This window comes from Clarias gariepinus, chromosome 16 (assembly GCF_024256425.1).
Source record: "Clarias gariepinus isolate MV-2021 ecotype Netherlands chromosome 16, CGAR_prim_01v2, whole genome shotgun sequence".
NCBI classification, from domain to species: Eukaryota; Metazoa; Chordata; class Actinopteri; order Siluriformes; family Clariidae; genus Clarias; species Clarias gariepinus.
This window is the reverse complement of record NC_071115.1, coordinates 4,430,001-4,453,534: the sequence shown is the minus strand read 5'-3', so window position 1 is coordinate 4,453,534 and position 23,534 is coordinate 4,430,001. Positions and strand designations below refer to the sequence as shown.

Genomic DNA, 23,534 nt, shown 5'->3' with positions numbered 1-23,534 from the left:
AAAATGGTGTTATATGATCCTATATGAAAATTCACTTTTTCACCGAGGCACCTTATAGCACCGATACCATGTTTTGTCAGAATGCAGTACCAGATGGCGACCCCTCGAGGGGACCAGCCAAAAGAACAGCAACATATGTCTATATTAACTTACAGATAACCTCACACCTAGATAACTGAGAATCTTCACAGACATTTATGCGTATAGCTATAACTATATACTATATTCAGTGATTCAACGAAAGGTTCGACTTCTTTGAAATCCATATTAAATGCATTAAAAATTCCGTTGGGATTCTGTAAACACCTCTTTTGAGTGATAAATGTTTTGTGTGATCAATGATGACATGTTTCAGCCAGTTGTGCCAGGATCATGAACATCACTCTAAAGTGGTAGAGCTTTTATTACACCTAGTGGTCAAAAATGGGAACTGAAGCAAACCATAACTGCAGCTTATATGGATTCAAATCATTTGATTGTTCTATGAATGCTTCACCAGCCAGGGAAATGTTTGAACTCTGTCACTGCCAACAAAGGGTATATATACATATGTGAATTACAGCTATGAATCAAAATATCAAACATAAAATATTATTGTTTCTATAGTAAAAGCACATTAAATGTAACAGTATGATGGATGTTGAAATAATCCAAGATGCAACCACAGATTAATAATCTGTTTTGTTGTTAGAACACAATCATGGATTTGGTGGATTTTCCAAACAAACAGATAAACACAGTCATTGCCATCACACCAACCTGACGTTAATTAATTCCTTAAAAAAGCAGTTTTGCTTTTGTGTTTTCTTTTCCTCACAATATCACACAATTAACAGAATAAACCTAAGCCTTTGTGTTGTGTTTACGTCTTTATTTCTTGAATGTCATGAATGTTCAAGTTCGTGTCAGCAACGTGGTTACATTAGTAGTGATACGATAACATAAGATTCATGCATCGAGCATGTTTTATAAGCAGGTTTGTACATGATAAAACAATCAAAACAAGAATCATTAATCACAATAAAAATAAACGTAATTATGTATCACATGCTCATTGTTTTCAATACTTTCTGTCCCTGCACAGCTTAGCCTGCAGAAGAGGCTTCCCTTGTTGCTTTTTGGGATACTCGCACCTCAGATTCTCAGTAGCCGTAAGCATCGTGACATTTGTCTGAGTCAACCATCTCTGGAAGTCTCTCAACCTGCAATCACAAAGAAAGAAGTTTCCAGATAACTCTAATGTGGTCACGGTGCTGAAGGCTTGTGGATCTACAGAACCGAGACGGTTAAAAGCAAGGTTGAGTGTTTTCAGACTTTTGGGAAATATGCCATTAGGTATATAGGTTAAAGAGTTCATGGATAAATCTAGATAATCCAAAGACGTCAGTCCGTTGAAGATGTTTTCTGGAAGTGACTGCATGAAGTTATTTTTAAGAAGAAGCGTCTGCAACTGGTGAAGATGGTCAAACATGTTGAGACACTGTCCTTGTAACCAGAATTTTTGTAAGCCGGTCATTTGGAGGTCAAGAAATTGTACATTGTTTGAAGGTGAAACAAAATATTTGGAATTGAGAAAACACGATAAAAACACATTGCCTCCAAGGTAGATATTTTCAACATTGGGGAATTCCACTAAAATGGTGTAGAAGCTCTCAGCATTACTTAATCTGTTGAACCTCAAATCGATAGTTGTGATGTTTCGTACTTGGCTTGGTAGACCGTACAGGGATGTGATTTTGTTATTGTCTAAGTAAAGTCCTCTAAGAGATGGAAGGTTTGCCAGTGTATGCAGAGATTGTAATGAATTTTCAGAGAGAAAGAGGTGAGCTAGATTAGGCAGTCCTTGAAATGAGCCAGACATAAGTAGTCTTATGTTATTATTAGATAAATCAAGTGTCTCGAGACTGGGCAAGTTGTTGAACATTCTAGAATCAATTTTATCCAAAAGGTTATGATCCAGATTCAGTTTTTGTAACTTGTCCAGTCCATTAAAAGCTTCACTCTCAATCTGGTTGATTACATTATTAGCTAACGAGAGTTCCACCAGGTCTGGCATGTGACTGAATACTGATTTTTTAAGCGTAAAAATGCTAGCTTTGGACAGATCCAGTGCCTCAATGCCACTCTCAGCCAAATCCTTAAATGTATCGCGGTCTGGGTCTTTCATATTGTTGAACCAAACTCCCTTTCCCATGCTGCCGCTGGAGTTAAGAATCAGTTTGTGTATTTTGGTTCCTCTGATTGCTTTGAAGAACCGCGCTGCCATGCCAACACTGAAGCCATTTTGAGACAAATCAAGCACCGTCATAGACATGTCCTTGAACGGGTTTCCACATTTATCCCATCCAGACCAATATGGAGTCATGTGAAGCATTTTGATATCCTGCAGTTTTAAGAGAGTGAAGTTTTTACCTTGAAAATGGAATAAATCTTCTTCACATAAACTGTTGATCCAGTTACGAGAGACGTCCACAATATGCAGCTTGCTCATGTTGATAAAGAACGAAGCAGGACGGAGTTTATGTATATTATTTCCAGATATTGAAAGCTGCTCCAGAGACACAAGGGGTCTCAGGTAATCTTCTGAAAGAATAGAGTCACTTAACCTGCACTCTGTAAGATTGAGGATCTGAAGGTTGATTAATCCATTAAAAGCTCCTGGATCCACTTGTAGGTTCATGTTGTATGCTAGGTCTAGTGTTGTCAGACTGGACAGGCCAATAAAGGCGTTATTCCTCAAGGTTAGTCTTCTTTGCTGTTGCTGGATCTTAAGAATTTGCAGCGCTTCCAAACCATTGAAGGATTCCTCTGAAATTTCACTAATGTAATTTAAGGTTAGATCCAAATAAGTTATATACGGAGGCAAAGCTGGCATCTCGTACAGGTTTCTCAGGGCACAGTAAGCTTTCTCATCTCTAATCAGGCATTTTGGAGTAGATTCTGCCCCAAGAAGACAGAACCAAAATTGAAGAAGTGGTAGAATAAATCTGAGCCTGTCAGTCATACTGAGACACCTGCAATCGAACAAAACATATGAGAAGGTAATGAATAACTAGGACTAACTTTAGGTTCTATTTATTTTTAGGTTATATTGCCATGATCAATATTAGTGAACTTAACAAATATTAATTAATCATTAACAGAAATTCTTGTTTGAAAAATACTCACTGCTGATTGCCTGCTTGGGATCAGGATGCCTCAAATGTAGATCTGTCTTTAACTGTAGCCTGTCAGTGTAAGGAATTGGGAAGTTCATTGAATAAAATACCACCACGACTGAATGAAAGTAAGTAACATGACAGAAGAATATGACGTAACCGACCAGTTTTCAGATGCAAACAAAAAAACTAATGTACTGTAGGCTCCCGAGATTTGTGTGAAAGTAGAAAGGAGCAAGTGTGACAAAGTTACCAGAAGAACTCTGGCCTATTCTCCAGCACACTCAGTAAAACCTAACCGAAGTTTTATTACAGTACTTGGGCCAATACAAAAAATGCCACAAGCGAAGATGCCTTTGAAAATATTTCTACATAAAATAACCATTTTAAAGAGAACTAAAGATTAATCAAATAAAAACACTCAGTATCTGGTGTGAAAACTCTGCTTGAAAAGAATCAGTAGTGTTAGATAGAGATTTGTCCAGTTTTATGTAAATAAAACAGCTGTTAGGTTTTATGTTAAGTTCTTCTGGTACCTCTGTCACGCTTTTCCAGTGTCATGCAAAACCCAGGAGCCACAATTTATTTATTTATTTATTTATTTTTGTTTTGGTTTATATCAGAAAACTTATTTATCATGTAATTTGATGCAATAAACATATTAATAATAATAATAATAACAATAATAATAATAATAATCAAGTCAAATAGTAAGTCAAATAGGTTTTTTATCATTTCAACTATATACAGTTTAGTATAATAATAATAATAATAATAATAATAATTGTATTATTAATAATAAGACTGTTGAATAAATTTGTACATAATAATTGAATATGATAAATCTATATAAAACTAAATTTAAACTAAAGATAATATGGTGCCTAAGATTTGTGTGTGTGTGTGTATATGTGTATATATATATATATACTGTATATACAGTCCTAGTCCTATGACTATTATAAGACATATTACTCTTGCTATGTACAATTCTACATCAGAATCTTGTTCCCCTGTTATATATCTGTATCTTATATTTTCTTTAATAAAGTTTTTTTCTTGTCTTATCTTATCCTAAAGATTAATGACTAAATGTAAAGAAAGTTTTATTTCTTACCAAATTGTCCTCCCAAATCTTGCTTAAAATCTTGCTCTCCTTAGACACTTTGTGAAAGTACATTTCTTCTCAGCCTTAATATATAGTCCGCACGAATGTAATTCTGGACATTCTGTTCAGGGGCTGTACATTCATGTTGTTTTTGTCATTTTCCTGCAGGATATGTTTACTTTAGTTTCATAATCACCCGATGTCTCAGGGTCAATTTCGGAACAGGGCAGGGCAATACTCTAAACACAGAGACGAAGCGTATGGGTTTTTTTTTTACTGAAATGGTTCAGTTCCTCGTTTATTTAGTTTGAATTCTCGAATCTGATTGATCTAAAGATGAATCTTTATTGCACAGCTGTGATGTAATATCAGCTGCAAGACAAATTACAATCCTAAAATGAATTCCAGTCAAAACTTGTGGCTCTCAGATAATTTTTTTATTGTTATATTTTGACCAGTTATGCCTATAAATATGATTAAAATTCCACTTTTTTCCTTAACAAAATGCTTTGCATTGCATTCTCCTTCTTATATCTCTGTTTAGATATTTATTAAATCAGCAAATGTGCATTGGCAAATACAATGAAAATCAATACATCAATGTCTATGCCTTAAGATTTCTTTCCAGTTAGCCATGCACTGATTAGGGCAGATACAAGCATATTAACATGTTATATTTAAAAAAGATTAATATTCAGATTGTTAAATCTTTACATGTTTAATATACGGATGAACAAGAACCTGTCAACACCGCTATTACATAAACCCTCGTAGTGACGCTATAGCAGTGACTCAAGTCGCGTGCCGCAACACGCTGGACACTTTGCAATGTCCTAAACAAGAACCTTACATAATGTACACAGCTATGGGAATTCTCTGATTTGTAGTGCTTTGGTACATAGGTTTACTGGACAGACATGAAGGTTACCGTTTGTGTTTCCAAACAGAGTGGAACTTAACACTGACACTTACGTTTACCCAAAAGAGACGGGTGTATGTCTGTAATTCTGGAAAATATGTCTTTTTTTTTTGTCTTTGTATTACAATTACAACCTGCTGGTGCACCTTATGTACAGTCACTTAAGTTCCCGTCTGTATATACAATCATCATTCATCATGTACATGTATATAGAAACAGTATATTCGCATTATTTCACAAGATTTTACCTGATTGCACCATATGTGCAGTTTTTAGATTAATATTATTTATCATTTATCATATCATAACATTTTATCATATATTTAAAAAAATAATAACCTACACTTTTCTCATTGTGATTTATTTGTATTTAAACCTAATATTGGTCTACACCATGTTACTTATGTTATGTTGTCTGTGAACTGGCTGCTGTAATGTTACAGTTTCCCTTCGGGATTTAAATAGTATCTATCTATCCATCCATCCATCCATCCATCCATCTATCTATCTATCATCAACTAACTACCTTATTTACCTTTCGAAACAATTTTTTAGTTGACTTTATTACAACAGTTACTAAGTAATTTAAACAGGAACTGGTGTGTGTGTGTGTGTGTGTGTGTGTGTGTGTACTTAGTAGTTAAGTTTAGTATTCTACAATCTATTCTTCAGAATACCATTTTTAGCATTCTACACTAAATCAAATGATAATCCTACATCATCTGTGTTTTAATATAAACAAGAGATTAAACCTCCTTGCAATGACTTAACTCAAGTTCAATGCTCTCTCTCTCTCTCTCTCTCCAGCCTTTCAAATATTTGATGTCCATTTGATCAAGGCGACTTCTTGTTTTCTCTTTAATCTATATTAAACCACAGCACTAAAAGCCAAAAGAGTTTTTAAGGAGCAATTCGGGGTAAATTGGTTAAATGAATATAATACTTACAGAAGACTTTTGATTCGGGCTTGTATGGGGATTACAAAATTTGCAGGTCATATGGCCATGTACATAATGTCTTCATGTGTTGATCTTATGTCTCGACTTCGGTTTCGATGCACTTACTTCTGATTGGACAAGAAGGTACTGTACTTGCCCTCTTTTCCATCCTTAGTCAATTCTATATCTTTAGCAGTTTAGAATTGATACGTGGTTTAATTTATAAAGTAAAATTAATTACATAATACAGAAAATGCACAGATTATGTGCAGAAGCGGTGCAGGGCTTAGGACATCATTAGGGACACAGTCTTTTTGACAACAGCTGGCAGTAAGTCAAAGATTTTTTATTATAAATTAGTTTTCTGTCTTTTGTATAAGTAAAGGTTACGTCCTGGGCTTGGATTACTGTCTATGTAGTGTCAGAGTCTCACACAATCTCCCAGTGTCTGCATGGGTTTCCTCCAGATTCTCCAGTTCCGTCCAGTTTTAACCAAAACCATTCAGTAAGGTGCATTAGAAGCTTTAAACTGCTAAGAGAAAAAAAATTACATTGAATAATTTATTTGCAAATTATAGTGTAAAATCAGTATTTGGTCACCTACAAACAAGCAAGATTTCTGGCTCTCACAGACCTGTAACTTCTTTTTTAAGAGTTTCCTCTGTCCTCCACTCGTTACCTGTATTAATGGCGTCTGTTATCAGTATAAAAGACACCTGTCCACAACCTCAAACAGTCACACTCCAAACTCCACTATGGCCAAGACCAAAGAGCTGTCAAAGGACACCAGAAACAAAGACTGAATCTGCAGTAGGTAAGCAGCTTGGTGTGAAGAAATCAACTGTGGGAGCAATTATTAGAAAATGGAAGACATACAAGACCACTGATCATCTCCCTCGATCTGGGGCTCCACGCAAGATCTCATCCTGTGGGGTCGAAATGATCACAAGAACTGTGAGCAAAAATCCCAGAACCACATGGGGGACCTAGTGAATGACCTGCAGAGAGCTGGGACCAACGTAACAAAGGCTACCATCAGTAACACACTACGCCGCCAGGGACTCAAATCCTGCAGTGCCAGACGTGTCCCCCTGCTTAAGCCAGTACATGTCCAGGCCCGTCTGAAGTTTGCTAGAGAGCATTTGGATGATCCAGAAGAGGATTGGGAGAATGTCACATGGTCAGATGAAACCAAACTTCGTGTTTGGAGGAGAAATAATGCTGAGTTGTATTCAAAGAACACCATACCTACTGTGAAGCATGGGGGTGGAGACATCATGCTTTGGGGCTGTTTTTCTGCAAAGGGACCAGGACGGCTGATCCGTGTAAAGGAAAGAATTAATGGGGTCATGTATTGTGATATTTTGAGTGAAGCCTCCTTCCATCAGCGAGGGCATTGAGGATGAAACGTGGCTGGGTCTTTCAGCATGACAATGATCCTAAACACACATGTAGGAGTGGCTTCGTAAGAAGCATTTCAAGGTCCTGGAGTGGCCTAGCCAGTCTCCAGATCTCAACCCCATAGAAAAATCTTTGGGAGTTGAAAGTCTGTGTTGCCCAGCGACAGCCCCAAAACATCACTGCTCTAGAGGAGATCTGAGTGGAGGAACGGGCCGAAATACCAGCAACAGTGTGTGAAAACATTGGGAAGACTTACAGAAAACGGTTGACCTCTGTCATTGCCAACAAAGGGGATATAACAAGGTATTGAGATGAAATTTTGTTACTGACCAAATACTGATTTTTCACCATAATTTCCAAATAAATTATTTAAAAATCCTAAAATGTGATTTTTTAGATTTTTTTTTTTATTTTGTCTCTCATAGTTGAGGTGTACCTATGATGAAAATTACAGGCCTCTCTCATCTTTTTAAGGTGGAGAACTTGCACAATTGGTGGCTGACTAAATACTTCTTTGCCCCACTGTAATTCTTTATTCTTTTTGTAAAGATTCTCAGAAAGAACAACTTGTAGACGTAGCTACTGCTGCTTTATCAGGCACGTGCTTTTATCTCTGTTTGCTTTTCACAGCGTCATCAGCACCTCCTAGAAAACCATCATCTACTCACTGTCCTCCCTGCTGCACCTCTGTAGTGCAACCAAATAAATTTGACCTGCTGCATTCTGGCAAATGACTCAGGTTCATTACATCATGGACAAACAGACTTGAGAAGAGCTTCTACCCTGGAGCCATGTGAAACCTGAACACCGTGAAACACCGACACTGAGTATTCCGTCAGCTGTATTACACACTGACTCTCACACAGGGGTGAAGAAGGATAAAGATGCATTGCAGCGGAGAGTTGGCATACAAAATTTATTTGTTCTGTAGGAAAGTTCTTAAGGTTAAAATTTGTATGCCAGGGTTCCGCTGGATTTTGTATAAGATCAGATCTTGGTGTTTGATGTTTTAAATAGATTTCTTTCTAGTTTACAGTATTTTGCCCTATGTTTATGTTAATGATTTTGATTGTATCCTGTGCGTTGACAATAAAATATTTCTAATTAGTTAATTTTAAAATTTAAATTCAGTTTCTGGACGTACAAGCATCTTAGCCGGTGTTTGGTTCTGTTTGGTTCATTTGAATGCCGGAAATGCCTTAAAAATTATGTTGATGCAAAGTTTTTTTTGCAAAGTTTAAAAAGGCGAAAATTTGTATGACGAGGGTTCACTTTTTATTGCACAGAATCAGATCTTGGTATTCAATATTTTCAATAGATGTTCATATGCGTAAAATGCTTCGAAAATTATGCTGATGCAAATTTCTTGCAAAAACTTCCATTCCTAAGGCGAAAATTTGATTAAATAATTATTAATTGTCCAATTCTGGGCGTATTCTTTCTTGTATTTGTTTAGATTTTTACGTCAAACCAGAGGTCGGTCTATGTGCTCATACCGGAAGTGCACTGCACGTGTGTGCTCGCGATCGCGTTTTTGTTTTTTGTTTTTTTGTAGGAAATGCGCTCGCGCGCAGGAGGGGTCGGGCTAGCGCGCGACCTGTACAGCGCGAGCTACAACAGCAAAACGGATTTATTCATTCTGGGAGCGGAACCAATTAGACATATATTAATTACAAATACAAATAAAGGCCGAGGAAACCTCCTTATAAACTGAGAAATCTAACCGTATTAATTTATTATTTGTTTATTTTTTTGTTGACTGGAGCAAGTGGAACTAGAGAATATACACCGATGCTAGTCGGAACTCGTACCGCGTTAGCCGCTTGTCAATGCTAAGCTAACACGAAAATTTACATCCTGACCGGCCAGCGGTGTCAAGATTGACTTTTCATATTTTAACTCTTGCAACGTATTCTTTTTTTTGTGTGAGTGTGTGTATCGTGCTGTCATATACAACCAGGAGGAAAAAGCGCCTCCGCAAACGAAGCTGTGGAGGGGGAAGAACGGATAGCATCTTCACCGGGCGGACGTCGCGCATCCTGCCGGCCTGCGGGTGAGTTAATCCGGTCATGCCTCTCACGCAACACCGAGGTTCCACTTAGAGGCCTGTTTAGGGAGTGGACCTCACAGGTGGCAAATGTCATTATTGGACGTAACGCGTAGCCTTTGGTTATCATTTTTTCATTATGACACCCGTTTGAGAATGTAAGGGAATGTATAAAGTATGAACTGTGACTAAAAAAAAAGATTTTTATTTTTAAAAATAGAAGTAAAAAGAGAATGTTGTCTGAATCCTATCGTGGAAATCTTACAGGGATTTGAGTTAAGCTGGTTAAAAACGCTAGTTTAATATTAATACTATAAAGGAAGCAGTTAATGCTTAAAAACGCACTTTAACTCGGTTGTAAATGTAAAAGAAATGAAGTATTTTTGTAAGTCGATGAAACAAGAAATGACAAGGGAAGGAAATCTGGTGCTTAGCTTGCTTGTCCTCAAACCCTGTCCTGCATCACTTCCTCACTCCCTTTTCTTTTCTCATTTGAGACTTCTTATATTTTATTTGGCCAAATGTCTGTGGTCAGTTGGCGTCACTTGTGTTTCACATCAGTATTTCTACATCCCAGTGTCATGATGTGTGTTTGTACCATTTTTTCCCCACCTCAGACTATTGATCACTGCAAAATGTGTAAAGACTGCAGATTTTTTTATTTTATTTATTTATTTTTATAATCCAGATGAAGAATAAATACTTTTGTGTGGATGTGAATTAAAGCAAATTAAATTAGAATCCTGTTTGTTTAAATCACAAGGATATTCCTTTCAATACTTCGTTCAATAAAGGAATATCAGGTGTGTGTCAGGTTGCTTTTGCTGTCACTGTGCACTTCTCCTTGTGCGATACGCTGTCCTATTACTGATCAGTTTTGAATCATTTATGAGGATATAAAGATATCGGATTGATGTTGAAGCATTAAAACTTCAGTGTTTAACATTCGTCAGACATCCAGTGATTACACAGGATATAATATCTTGTGGTCAATTGAAGCCCTTTCATTTTTTTTGTTAGTAGCTGAGTAAAGGTTTGTAGACTGGTGTATAATGTGTGTGCTTTGTTTCCTTTAAAAGTCTTTGTTGGGTACGTCCTTGATTCCAAACATGTAAAAATTAGCATGGCATCTTCACAATTGTAAATTCACCCGCTGTAAGTGCTTGTGATTTCATCACGATGAAAAAATATTTTAAAGCATGAACAGCAGAATTGAAAAATATATTATAATGATGTTCATACTAAACCTCCCGTCCCACATGTACACAAGATTTCACGAGCATGTATTTAAGGATTTCTACACGGTCTTGAGTTTAGATAGTTAGGAAAATAGATAGATACGATTCGTATAATCACTTTATTTGCTTTTGTAAATAATTGAAAACTTCACAAAGCTCATGCTAAATCCATCAAGTTTTTTAACTGTCTTTTAAAAAAAAAAAAAAAAAACACACCCACAACGTAAAAAAAAAATAATAATGCATCCCCAGACCTGTCATGAAGCACTTCCTTTTCACTGTGCTCAGACAGTTATATTTGTCATGAGGAAGTTGTGAGACAGCTGTTCAAGGGGAAATAAGTTTTATAAAGCCCGTGAACTTTTTTTTTTTTATGGCGCTTACATGACGTTTTCAGCGCCGGTCCTCAAGCACACGCTCCTGCTTTCCGTCTAGGAAGATGGAGTCTAGCCAGGCGACGTTTTTCTTTGCAGCTTCAGGGTAAGGATGGCTGTCTGATTATTGTATGCCTTATATATTGTATCAATTTCAACTTGCCTCTTATTTTTAATAACTCTATAAATTAAGAAATTTAGAGTAAGTGCCGTACTGCGCAACTTCAAGCGATATTGCTTTCATACAACAGTACCACAAACGGCGTTTATCATCACCAGATTATGATTTGTTTTAGTTATTTAGTAACCCGTTATTTTGCTCCACTAACGCATATCCTTTCACAACTGGCGGATCTAACTGATCGCGACTGGCGGAGCTGGCGACTGACAGCAGTGAAAGTAGTTTTAAATTCTTACCAACATTTATGTAGCCAAAGGTGAGGAGAGGTGATGGGCAGTCCTGTAAATCAGTAAGCTGTGGAGTATGATGGAAACCTGCTGTCAAAACTGTTACTATAGAAACAATAAATTAAATCTGAGGGTGTAAGGGTGTGGGTAAATTTGGCACGTGTCTCGATTCGGATTTCGGTACAGTGAAGTGGGAAAAAAAAAGACTCTTTTAAAAAATATATGAATTTAACAAGTAGCAAACGGCTTGTTGAACCCTTCTTTCTTGACGGGGTGATATAAAATTTAATTGCAACAGAATTTAACTCTGGATTTTATTTTCACGTATCTCGTGTATTTCCAGAGTGACGCTCAATCAGCACTGCTTCTCACAGCATCAGAAATAAACATCAGAAGTAAAACTTCTTACCTTAGGCAAGAAGGTTAGGCGTTACAATATTAGCTGTAGATTAAGCGACATGCAGACTTAATTGTTTGTTTGCTCTAAAACACTGATTTATACAGAAGAAAATGTACTTCAGTCAGCCTAGTTCGCTGCCTCGCGTGTTGATAACAAAAACATAAATGTCTGGCTTTCTGCTTAATTCTTTGTGGAAATTAGCGCTTATGATCAAAGACTGAATTGTGTTTTAAATAACCTTATTCAACTGACTTTTTAAAATTGTACACACTCCATATTTCTGAAGTCTTAGTGGAACATTTTTCGTTCCTTTAACTAGAATTAACCGAATTATGAAGAACATCACCGTGCCCTAGTTGAAGCTGGACAGGATTCACGGAGGTCATAACACACACCGTTAAGCCAACCTTCTGTATCGAACCATATGAATTCGAACACACCCACTATCTTACCTCTAATTATAACTGGACACGTACTGTTTATTTTCGACCTTTAAGTCTCGTGTAATCATTTAAATGTCAGTGATGATTATATGTTCTCTTAGTTATAATGTTTGACTACTGATCAAAAGGTCACAGGTTCAAGCCCCACCATTAGTGATATCCCTTTTTTACCAAAGTAAACCAGGTGATGGTTCACGTCTGGTGCTAGTGCTGGTTCATCGTGTGCCTCCTAAGAACTGGTTTTATATAATTAAATCACGGTATATGTCTGTGTACATTTCTGTGCTTGCGGCAAGAACAAAAACAACATGGCTTTACGAGCATATCTCCTGGTTTTGTGGGTCTAATTTAGGATCAGAGTTTAGTTAGTTGTGGTAATCCCACCCCCAGCCCCTGATGTAAACATTTTTTTTTTGTTTTGTTTGTTTGTTCTAGCCCAAGAAAGTATCATCTGAAGTATCATACCATTAGAGCGATTTTTCCTGCCCCGAACTAGCTCTGGAATCATCATGGTGAAAAAAGGGGTACAAATTGGCACTGTGGTGCCCTTGAGTAAGGCCCTTAACACTCAGCTGCTCAAATGTAATACTAAATAAAATCTGAGACACTCTGGATACAGGTGTCTGCCGAATGCTGTAAACATTCAGAAAATGTTTTTCATAAACAATTCTGGAACTTGTACTTAGGAACAGTACCGTGACTCATTATAATATTTGATGAAGAAAGACTTCAAAAAGAAAGAGACATAAGCGAACAGTAACAGATTCCAGGTGTTGCACTTTTCTGAAACTAAAACAACTTTTTTTTTTTGAGAGTGTTTTTGCCTTATAGTTATTATATTTATTTAGTATTAAAGTAGCGGTGTAATGATGCTGTAGCGTTCAGGACACTTGAGTCTGAGGTGTGATTGATAACTGTTGGGAGTTTGACACCTTCTGCTGTGTGTGTGTTTTTTTATATATATATATATATATATATATATATATATATATATATATATATATATATATATATAAAAAGAAGGGTTATATATTTCTGAAAATGACACCGGCATGTTTATGTTGTTGTTTTCATGTCTATTTACTTCTAGTTCCAGTTAAAAAGTTAAAGGTTATGCTAAAAAAAGTGAAGCGAGAGAGAAAAATCACACCTCTGAGCATAGCAAACGTTTTAACAGGCAGTAATCTGATCACGGCTCCATGGCACAAAGCCCACACGAGTGCTTTATCAAGGTGTGACGTTGACCGCATAAGAAAATCACACTTTACTGTCGCTAGCAAGGTTTTAGATGTCTTTGTACTAAATTATGTTCGTTGAAAAGGCTTAGACCTCAGCAAACAGACGGCAAGGCGAGGTTAGGAAGTCGTATGTTGTTATATTTATCATTTTGTAAAAGGGCATGTCAGGTTTTGCACCCACAATGTTGTGCTTGTATTATGTCTTATTGCAATTTTATCAAGATATTTCACTATATTCAATAACGATTCTTCGATCGATCGAAAAATACTTTTTACAAATCGGTTGATTTTCAACTGGCTGATACTAGAACATAAACTGATACTATGGTATCAGGCAAAATAGTCGAGTCGACAGCCACATCGACATGCCGTCACCAGTCTGGAAATGTTACCAAGTCTCTTTAAAAAATGCATTAAATGTGCAATAAGCAAGGTTTTTTTCAAAAGTAAAATCTTGTAAGGAAACATCTGCTAAAAGCTTTAACGTGACAAAGCTTATTTGCTGTTAAAGCTTATTTGCAGCGTGACAAATCTGAGCTCGAGTCTTTCTCTGCAGAGAGTACTGTAAAAAAGATGAAATCATTATCACGGAAATAGCAATGCAGAGAGAAATAAAGAGAGCGGTTCCCAGCTCTGGCTAAGGCAGCCCGGTATTACCTCACCGCTCCATGCATTCCAGTGAGGACAGTGAGCGACCATTCAGCATGATCAGAGGAACAGACTGTGTCTTAAAAATGCAGAAATTCTAATATTTATTAAGAAATTCCTGCTCTAGCCCTTGCAGCAAACTTGTGTCATGCACATTCGGTCCGTGACCGGCACTAGGAACCGGGAAGCATAAAATGAGACAAGATGGCGCGACACATCAGTCATTGAGTCCGTCCATGTCGCTTCGGACGCTTTCGAAGATTCGTGAGTACTCACTTTCTTGGGTTTGCTTTCAGATTGAGTGTGTGTTAATAGGACGCAGGTTAAATTGTGTTTATCGCGTGGTTATCCTGCCTACTCATGTTACTCCGCGTTTGGGTTTACTATCCACGCTAGAAAGGGCTAACCGCTAAAGCTTCGTCTTCTGGTCTACTTAAGTTAGTTCATGACAACTTGCCTATATCCATATTACACAAAAATGCGACTTTGCACTCCTTTGCGTTCGCAGCAGTTGGATGAACGGTTCTTGACATAAAAATGCAACAGACAGACACACACACAGAGATTCCTGCCTTTATTAAAGATAAGAATATATTCAGCTCCCTTCCACCGAAGCATCGAATATTCGATGTTGATCACTACCGAATACTCGAAGCTCAAAAAATGGTATTCGGACCAGCCCTAGTGTGTGTGTTTATTTAAAAACATTCAATGCAGAGTTTTAATTTGCTATTTGTTGAAGCAGCCTTGTTCCTTATGCAGGACAGTCATGTTTTAGATGAGCATTTCAGCATTTTATGAGCCCCTTGATGCTACTTAAGGAAAGTTAAGTTTTTGTTCTGTAGTCGAGCAGAGGCTAATCTATTGGTTTCTGTTTCTTTATAACGTACGTGAAATAATAAGAGAATGGAATATGTTGCCTATGTCACCTTGTAATAAATTAAAGTTTAACTTTAGGGTTTTTTTTTTTAGATCCTAATTATGTTTGTGCACTGCTGTTTAGAATAGTTATTTAACAGCTGTTAATATCGAAAAAATAAACAATATTGCACACTAAAGGGAACACTTTAAATAGCAGATCCCAATAAACACTATCCCCCCCCCCCCCACACACACACACAAACGCACACACTCCTGTGATCAGCAATCAGTGATCAGTATCTGCTAAGTCTGATTTCTCTTATCGAATAACCTCATTAATAAATATTTTACCAGAACTTGATGAACAGGTGTGAATGAAATGTTTGCTTCTAAAACTTTTATAGATTTAAGTTAGTCCCGGTTTTTGAGTCTATTTACTTAATCTGTAAATATAACGTAACTCTAAAATATGCATATCTGTACACATCAATATTTTTTTGGGGAGTTTTTGTCTGTCTTTGTGTTTGTTTGTGCACGCATCACGTAAAAACTACTGAATGAATTTTAATGGAGTTTCCACAAGTGTATTTGGCCGAGCTTGAGGTAACATACAGTATAGAAAGAGAAGACATGGAAAATGCCGTCGAATCATAAAGAAATCGACCTTGAAATAAATAATTAATTCATCTCAAAATTCAACAGAAAATTCTTCTGTACATTTTCTTAATGCGCGCTTATGAGCAATTGAAATTTACTTAATAAACGCGATCTCGCACCTTCATTTAACGTACTTCACAAAGATTTTAGTTCATCTCGAAATTAAACAGAGGGTGCTGTGCTTTAAATTTAGCGTCTCTAAAAACGTATCACTGAACAGGAATTACAGAAATCAAGAAAGAAAATCAGAGGTATTTTATAGCTCTCAGTTTGTTTGCACATCATGTGTCGTTAGAGATGACCGTACGAATCATGTTTGTGATATTTATATCATGTCGCCCACACTGGTGACAGTTTCATGTGAGGTATAGATTGTGTATTTCCGTTGCTGTTTTATTTCATTTAGAGTGAAGTCGATTACAAGTGCATATCACGATCATAATGTTTAGAAATGTAATCGCAGTCTTGTGCAGCGGGACGCGGCAGGGGAGCGAGCAGAAACACGACTATAATGGGTTTTGATGAGTTCACACTCGGGGCTCTTCTGTTGTACGTAGGCGGTGTTTCTCTGGAGTTCTGCAGTCATTGTGTTAACGAGTCACCTCTTGTTACACCAAAGCAGAACAACACCACCACCATCGCCGCTGAGTGTCATTACTCATCCAACTCAACACTGAAGCCTGACTATCACACCAATAATGTTTGTCTTGAACATCCTGTTCCTTAGTTAATCTTTTTTTGTTGTTTTTTTCGTTTTATTAATTTTTATTCTTTTCGGATGGCTTTCTACTTTAGCTCATGCGGTGGTGTCATTAAGGAAGAGACAGTGTATTTTAAGTTTTTTAATTGTCCGGATATATCAGATATGTTTGTATAAACTTTCTACCCATACTTTTAACATGATATTAAAAGTAAAATCTGATGCGATAAATGCGCACTTCCACAAGTTCCCACGTGCCTTTTGCTTTTTCAATCGTTGCTTTTAAAGTTTTATAAAGGTTATTAGTGTGAAAACATCCATGTGTCTTTCTGTTACTAGTCAAGTTGCTTGAATCGTCATTTCCCCCCCCCACCACCACACACACACACACACACACACACACACACACACACACACACACACACACAATGAGGAAGCCGGAGATGAATTAATGGATGAACGGGGGCGGAATTATTAAAAAAGGTTTGGTTCTTTTTTTCTGTAGAATTGTGAGATCAGTTCTCCAGACGTCTGACTTCCTCCTTCAGTCATCGTCATTTTGAAATCCAGCCCTATATCGTGCATTTATTTTTATTTATTTATTTTTTTACAAATAATTTTGTTCAGTTTTATTTATGATGGAAAAAACGGGAAGCAGATCAGCAGCAGTAGCAGCAGGATCACACGTACATACAGAACAAAATGAACATGCAGACAAACACATTTGAAGCAGGGTCACTGTTTGTTTCCAGAGATATCCATCCTGTAGTTTATTTCAAAGGAGCAACCTGTGGAACAGACTGTGATAAATAACGTGTGTCAGTGTAGATTGGTGGATATAAATATCTATCATTTAATGTGCAGTGGGTAAAATAATTTTTTTGTTGGTTTGTTTTTTTACAGTATTATCTCCTTAACGGTTAGGTGGGTTTAACACTTGACTGATTCCTGCCCCTGCTTATTAACTCCGCCCTCAGGATCCACAGTGTCTCTCTCTCTGGGCGTTTTCACTTTAGCGCCCCAGTGTACTCGGGCACGGATCGAATCAGATACGGAAGCCAATCGTACCTAAAAAACGGTAGAGGATGCAACGTCATCAGTGTCGTCTGTCTTCTCCGAAATCTCAGTGTGGGCGTGTAACACACGCTGATCTCATCCTCTGACCTACACAGCCATAGCCGATAAAATAGAAGGGCACAAAAGATCGTCACTCTTGGTGACCCCATGTTCCGGTAATAACATGTAGAATAAAAAAGAAAAAAACGCCACTGTAGCCTAAATAAGATTTTTTTTTTTACTGTGAAACGAAAGAGTAAATGGTGTAAAAGTAATGACCACACGCATGCAGAAATCTTTTTACACGGTTTCAGCATTCATTGCGGGCGTGTAAGGAACCCGCGTCTCTCTCACACTGTAGAGATCATGTGACCGTGTGGTTAACTCTTGTTTATTATGACTATAATTGTAATGACTACACTGAGAGAGAGAGAGAGAGAGAGAAAGATCTCCTCAGCCCACCGCTTAACCTCACTGGCATGCTAACAAAGACAAGTGTCTGGTCATTTCCTGTTAGATTCATAACACACAGGCGTTAATAGGGGGGGTCGAGATGTTGTTAATGAGATGAAAATTTAGACCTGAAGTGACAAATCCAAATGATTGGCCTTATGTGAAATCTCTTCCTCTCTCTCTCTAAACCAATCATATGATGTAAGTCTCCCTCTCTTTCTGTGGTTTTACGTCTGTCTAGTTCTCATTCAGTGTTTAGTGGAATAAAAAACAAGAACTTTGGGTAGTTTATTAAAACCATTGTAGTAATAATTTATTGCCCAAGACATTTGTTAAAACTCCAGTAAACATCTGTACATACTTATTCTCATAACTGATAGAAAAAAACATGAATATGCTTATAAGAAAGGCCTGCAGAATAATTAGTTGGTGATACACGTTTTCATAGATTTGTTCTATGTTTGTAAAATGTACTGTTTTAGAAGTTGCAGACATTTTGGGGAAAAAATGAAATTTTCTTAAAAATATTTATTAAATGTCTCTGTTGTCAGTAGGTTTGTTTGTCTTTCCAGCCATCTCTGTCTAACTAGTTAAACTGTCAGTGTCTGCCTGTCTGTCTGTCATTATACCTCTGTTTAATCTGTCAGTCTAATTAAAATATTATTCTAATACCTATCTGATTCATCTAATGTCTCAGTCTCTTAATTTCTGTTCATCTTTCTAAATATTTATCTGCCTGTCTGTCTGTCTGCCTAGATCCATCCATCCATCTAAACTCTATCCTTTTGTTTGTCTCACCATCTATGCATTGCTTTATCCATATTTCTTTCTTAACCTCTGTCTGTTTTCTATCCATTCATCACACTGTCTCTGTCCATCTGTTTTTCTGTCTGTTTAATCTCTATCGGTCTATCCATCTGTCTGTCTATTTTTATTAGATTTTGTAGCGTTCAAAATCGTTAATCATTTATAAGGTTAAACATTGCACTGTATACTGCTTCCTCGTCATCTAATTATATACACTATAAAGTGTAAACTGGGTAAAACTTCAGCTTGCTTGACTTTGTCTGTCTCTCTCTTGTCTGTTTTTCCTTGCAGAGAGGAGCGATGGCCGAGGTCACAGCCCTCACCCCTTCTCCTCCGGCAATGATGGATCAGCCAGCAGCTCCTTCTTCTCCTCCTCCTCCTCCTCTTCCTCCCTCTTCCTCCGCTCCCTCCCTCCCTGCAGAGTCACCTAAGCCTGTCGTCGCCCCCAAATCCTCTTTGTACGGAGATCGAGCCGTCATGGCGGCCACCGCGTTAACACAGCCGGCTCTTAAAGAGAACTTTATGCCTTTATCACACTCCAGGGAGGTGACTTCATCGCTTCCCGAGCATCCTCCTACTTCTCCTCCTCCTTCTGTTCCAGCTGCTTCAGATAGCGCTTGTCCTCCTCCTGACCAAGGTAAAGAAGACGTCCCCACAGAGCCCGGTCCCTCAACGCAGCAAAACATCTCACCAGAAACGCCCGGAGGAGCGGCAGATCCTGAAGCGCCGCCTTGTCCAGCGCAAAACCCAACAACACAACAACTTAATCTGACCTCAAACTCTACATCCTCGCCTCCTCAGTCTCCTCCGTGTATCGCCCCCTTCGTCTCGGATCCTCCCTCTCTCGTGGTCCCAGATTCACCGGTGCTGTTTGTAGTGCCGCCTCCTGTGCATTCAGGCCCCGCCCTGGACACGCTGAGCTACCTGGAGTCGGCCAGCATGATGTCGGGAACGCTGGAGTCTTTGTCGGGAATCGGCGACGACGGAAGCTCGCTTGGGTCGGACTCGGAGCTCAACGGCCCGGTTATGAAACGCACAGATAAATACGGCTTCCTCGGAGGAGCGCAGTACAGCGATGGCAAGTGGGTGGAGCCTAAGTATTAACAATCTCGAACACGCAGTATTAACAATGAGTATTAACAATCTCGTGTTTACGGTATTAACAATCTCGTGTTTACAGTGTTAACAATCTCGTGTTTACAGTGTTAACAGTCTCGTCTGAGTATTAACAATCACGAACACACACACACGTTTTAGAACACGCCACCCGCAATATGGTATGCAAATTTATATTCTTTATTGCTCACTCTTTATTACAGCATAAACGCATTTAAGTTGTTGTTTATTTTATTATAGGGTACATTAATTATACACTTTGAATGTTGCATTTTTAATAAGAATAATAGAAATAAATTACACAATCTGAATAGGGATGGGATATAATGTATTATTTATTTTATTATTGTTAATCGATTTTATTCAGCTGTTTCTATAGAAACAATAACGTATGATCATGTTGTCGATATCTACGCCGTGCAGTTATACTAAAAATAACAAACGCCTTCTGAACCTCCTTGTTTCACATAAACCTAGTGTTTAACTCGAATTATGCAGGGTGAAGAGGTTTCCCCGGTTGTAAAACACCTTTTTCCCGGCCCTTCCTGACTCACGTCTCACTCTCCCTGTGTTTATACTGAACACAGAGCAGTGACCGGAGCCTCCTCCTGTGTAAAAACAACGTCGTGGCGTCGCCACGGCACCTGGCTCGACCTTATGATTAATAATTAATTACTCGCGTGCTGAAATCTGTTCGATTGTGTATTAATAATTCACCAAATGAGGATATCTCTCCCAAACCACTTCCTCCTTACTGTATACTGTGCAGCAGGCATTTTATCAGGTGTACACACCCTGTACTGAGTGTAGATGAATGGGATTCAGGGTGCTGAGGTTTAATCACAGAAATATATTTAGGTTGCGTTTATTTTTATTATATATGTCGAGAACAAACCTGAGCCATATTTCTCAGCCTTATGTTGACGTATTATTTTGTGAATGCAAAAAACATAGACATGTATGCTTTACATTTGCCAAATATATACAGTGGAACCTTGGATTACAAGCATAATTCGTTTTAGAAGCGGCTCGAATTCCAAAACACTCAAACTGAATTTTTAAAAACAGAAACGGAATCACTGCTGTAAAGTAAAAATAAAACAAATGAACCTGCACTTTACCTTTGAAAAGAATCGCAACAGAGCAGTGTTTTTGTGTAGAGCAGAGAGAAAGTGTGTGTGTGTGTCTGTGAAGGTGAACGTAGTAGGGGTCTATGTCTCTGTGTGTGTGTGTGGGGGGGTGGACAGTGTCCAATGACACGCGCACACATACACACACACAGCAGGCAAAGCAAGGCTAAGCCTTGAGCAGAGAGAGAAAATGGATTTTTAACGCCTCTAACGCGACCTACTTTTGCTTTACACGCGCGCTGTACACACGTGCATACAGGCACAAAATAAAATGTGTTTTACGCGCACACACGTGGTCACAGTGTTGTAGTAAACAGTACTATTGATTATGCCAGTAAGAGACGTGCACTAAGACCCAGCAGGGAAGACGATTATACGATTACGTATTTCTCTGCCTCCGCCATGTATCTTTCCTCTACCTCTGCTCGTTTTTTTTCTTTGCTCCGCCCTGTCTGAGGCGCCGAACTCTCCTAGCATCAGTGCTTGACACCGAGTCTGTTCGCTCCGCGCTCAACTAATTTTTTTTTTTTATTATTTATTTTTTTTTATAATCAAATGTCTCCGCGTTGCACGACACAACGAATCGACTATGAAATTCGTTGCCGATTTGTTGTTGTAGCCCTACTTTAAATTTAACCTCTTTGTGTTGAATTATGTTAAAACTGTATAACGTGACAAATCCCACCCCCCAAAAAAAAAAAAAAACATGCATTATTTACATTATCAAAAAAAAGCTTTTATATCATGCATATTTTTCATGCACGGTTGCAAAACATATAAATCATCACGTGACTTAGGCTGATTAGAAATTTAGTTATTGAGTTAAAAACGTGACTGGTTCAGTGGTTAAGGCTTTGGACTGTGGTGTGGAAGGTCCCAGGTTCAAACCTCAACACCACCACCAAGTTCGGACCCTAAATCTTCAGCTGCTCAGATGTATAATGAGATAAAAAGTCACTCAAAATAAATGTGTTTATTATAATGTATAAGTTATAAACGTGTCTGATCCAGAACTGAAAAGAAAGAAAGACGCAAGTAGACAGTAACAGATTCCGTCCAAACACTTTTTAATTATAGCAGAGTTCAGTGCTTTCTCCTCACTTCAGTGTGTCATTAGGCGATCACAGAGTTGTTTATGTTGCTATGGAGGCCAGAACAAAATATTAAAAACTAAGAGATTTGGTTATTTTAAAATGTTTTGTTTTTTTCCTCTTTAGTTATACTTTATCTCCCCCCTCTGCCCCCACCCCGTTACAAGTTTACTATGGATTGCACATGTCTTCATCCTTTTTTTTTATCAACTTCAGTTTATTTGTTGCTCATTCTTGTCTTCTCCTCACTGACACTTTGCTTGTCTCTCCGTCTGTCTCCGACTGTCTTGTTTATTTCTGTTTGTCACCTGGTTCTGGGCGTTGTGCATATTTTCCAAAAATCCACTCTCTCTCTTTCCGTCTGTCTCTCTGCTTTTCTCCCTCTCATCTCATCCTCCCCTTTTCTCCCTCTCCCCTCGCCCTCTCCCTCATGACTCATACAGTGCTGAGTTCTTCTCTGATTCAGTCATTGCTCACAATCTCTCTCTTCCTTTTACTGTCCACTCTGTGTCGTGTCCTCTAACGGATCGACGTAGGGTGTGCGTGGGGTGTCTCTTCCTTTGAGCTCGCTTCCCTCTTTTTTTTTTATGTTTATGTATTACTTCCTCCATGCAGGTCAAATCTAATTAAGCAGAACTGTTCGAACACGGACGGCTCAGTAAAGTGTACATGTTTTTAATGCTGCTTGGCCAAAACTTTGTGAACGCCCAAGTTGGAATCATTCTGTATTTTAAAACAAATTTATCTTCATCCTAATCACTTCATTACACACATATATCCTCTCTCTTTCTGGTTCTAAACACACTCTGTATGCTCATAAATCTAAAGCAAATACTAAAGTTTTCATAAGTTTTTCTACTCAGTGGTGGTACATGCTGTATTATGACCTTGAGTTTAATTCAGCATTAATCCCAGATCTTTACTAATTGGATTTTGTTTTTGTTTGTGTCTCTCAGTGCGGTGGATGTCAGCGTGGAGGTGGCACGGCACAGAGAGATGAAGTGGTTGGACATGTTTAAAAACTGGGACAAGTGGATCTCTCGTCGCTTTCCCAAGGTCTGTTTTCTGAGAGGCGTTTCCTTAAAAAAAAACAAATGATGACTGATTTATCAAAGTAAGAGCAAAGTTTGATTTATTAGCTTCCGACACAAATCATCAATGGTTTAAAGCTCTATCTTCACTGTTATATAAAGTATCGGTCACCTGCAGAGACAGCTTACTAAATGTTAATTAATGAACCAGTTACACACCGCACTTGATGTGTTGTTTGGGGACTTTATCTACCTACCTTTTAAGAGCTTCGTAACACTTAGTGTTTCTAAAACGTCTCTTCTCCGCGTGTG

The 23,534-nt window shown here is 38.0% G+C and overlaps 2 protein-coding genes across 2 annotated transcripts in view; one reads left to right on the top strand and one right to left on the bottom strand.

The window, feature by feature from the left end:
• Positions 1-324: 324 nt before the first annotated feature.
• On the bottom strand, positions 325-3,420 carry LOC128544603 (toll-like receptor 5). Its single transcript, XM_053514825.1, has 2 exons — positions 3,169-3,420; positions 325-3,014 (listed from the first exon to the last, which is right to left on the bottom strand). The coding sequence occupies exon 2, from the start codon at positions 3,002-3,004 to the stop codon at positions 1,061-1,063; it is 1,944 nt and encodes a 647-aa protein (XP_053370800.1). The 5' UTR covers positions 3,005-3,014; positions 3,169-3,420; the 3' UTR covers positions 325-1,060.
• A 5,688-nt stretch (positions 3,421-9,108) lies between these two features.
• LOC128544600 (TBC1 domain family member 10B-like) overlaps positions 9,109-23,534 on the top strand; it is a 28,354-nt gene continuing 13,928 nt past the window's right edge. The window contains exons 1-3 of the mRNA XM_053514821.1: positions 9,109-9,577; positions 19,146-19,936; positions 23,148-23,247. Of these exons, the coding sequence (XP_053370796.1) occupies positions 19,155-19,936; positions 23,148-23,247 (882 nt within the window). The 5' untranslated portion in view covers positions 9,109-9,577; positions 19,146-19,154. The remainder of the gene's footprint in view (positions 9,578-19,145; positions 19,937-23,147; positions 23,248-23,534) is intronic.

Excerpts from the sequence above, each read along its gene's own strand:
- LOC128544603 (XM_053514825.1), bottom strand. The coding sequence starts at position 3,004 with ATGACTGACAGGCTCAGATTTATTCTACCACTTCTTCAATTTTGGTTC.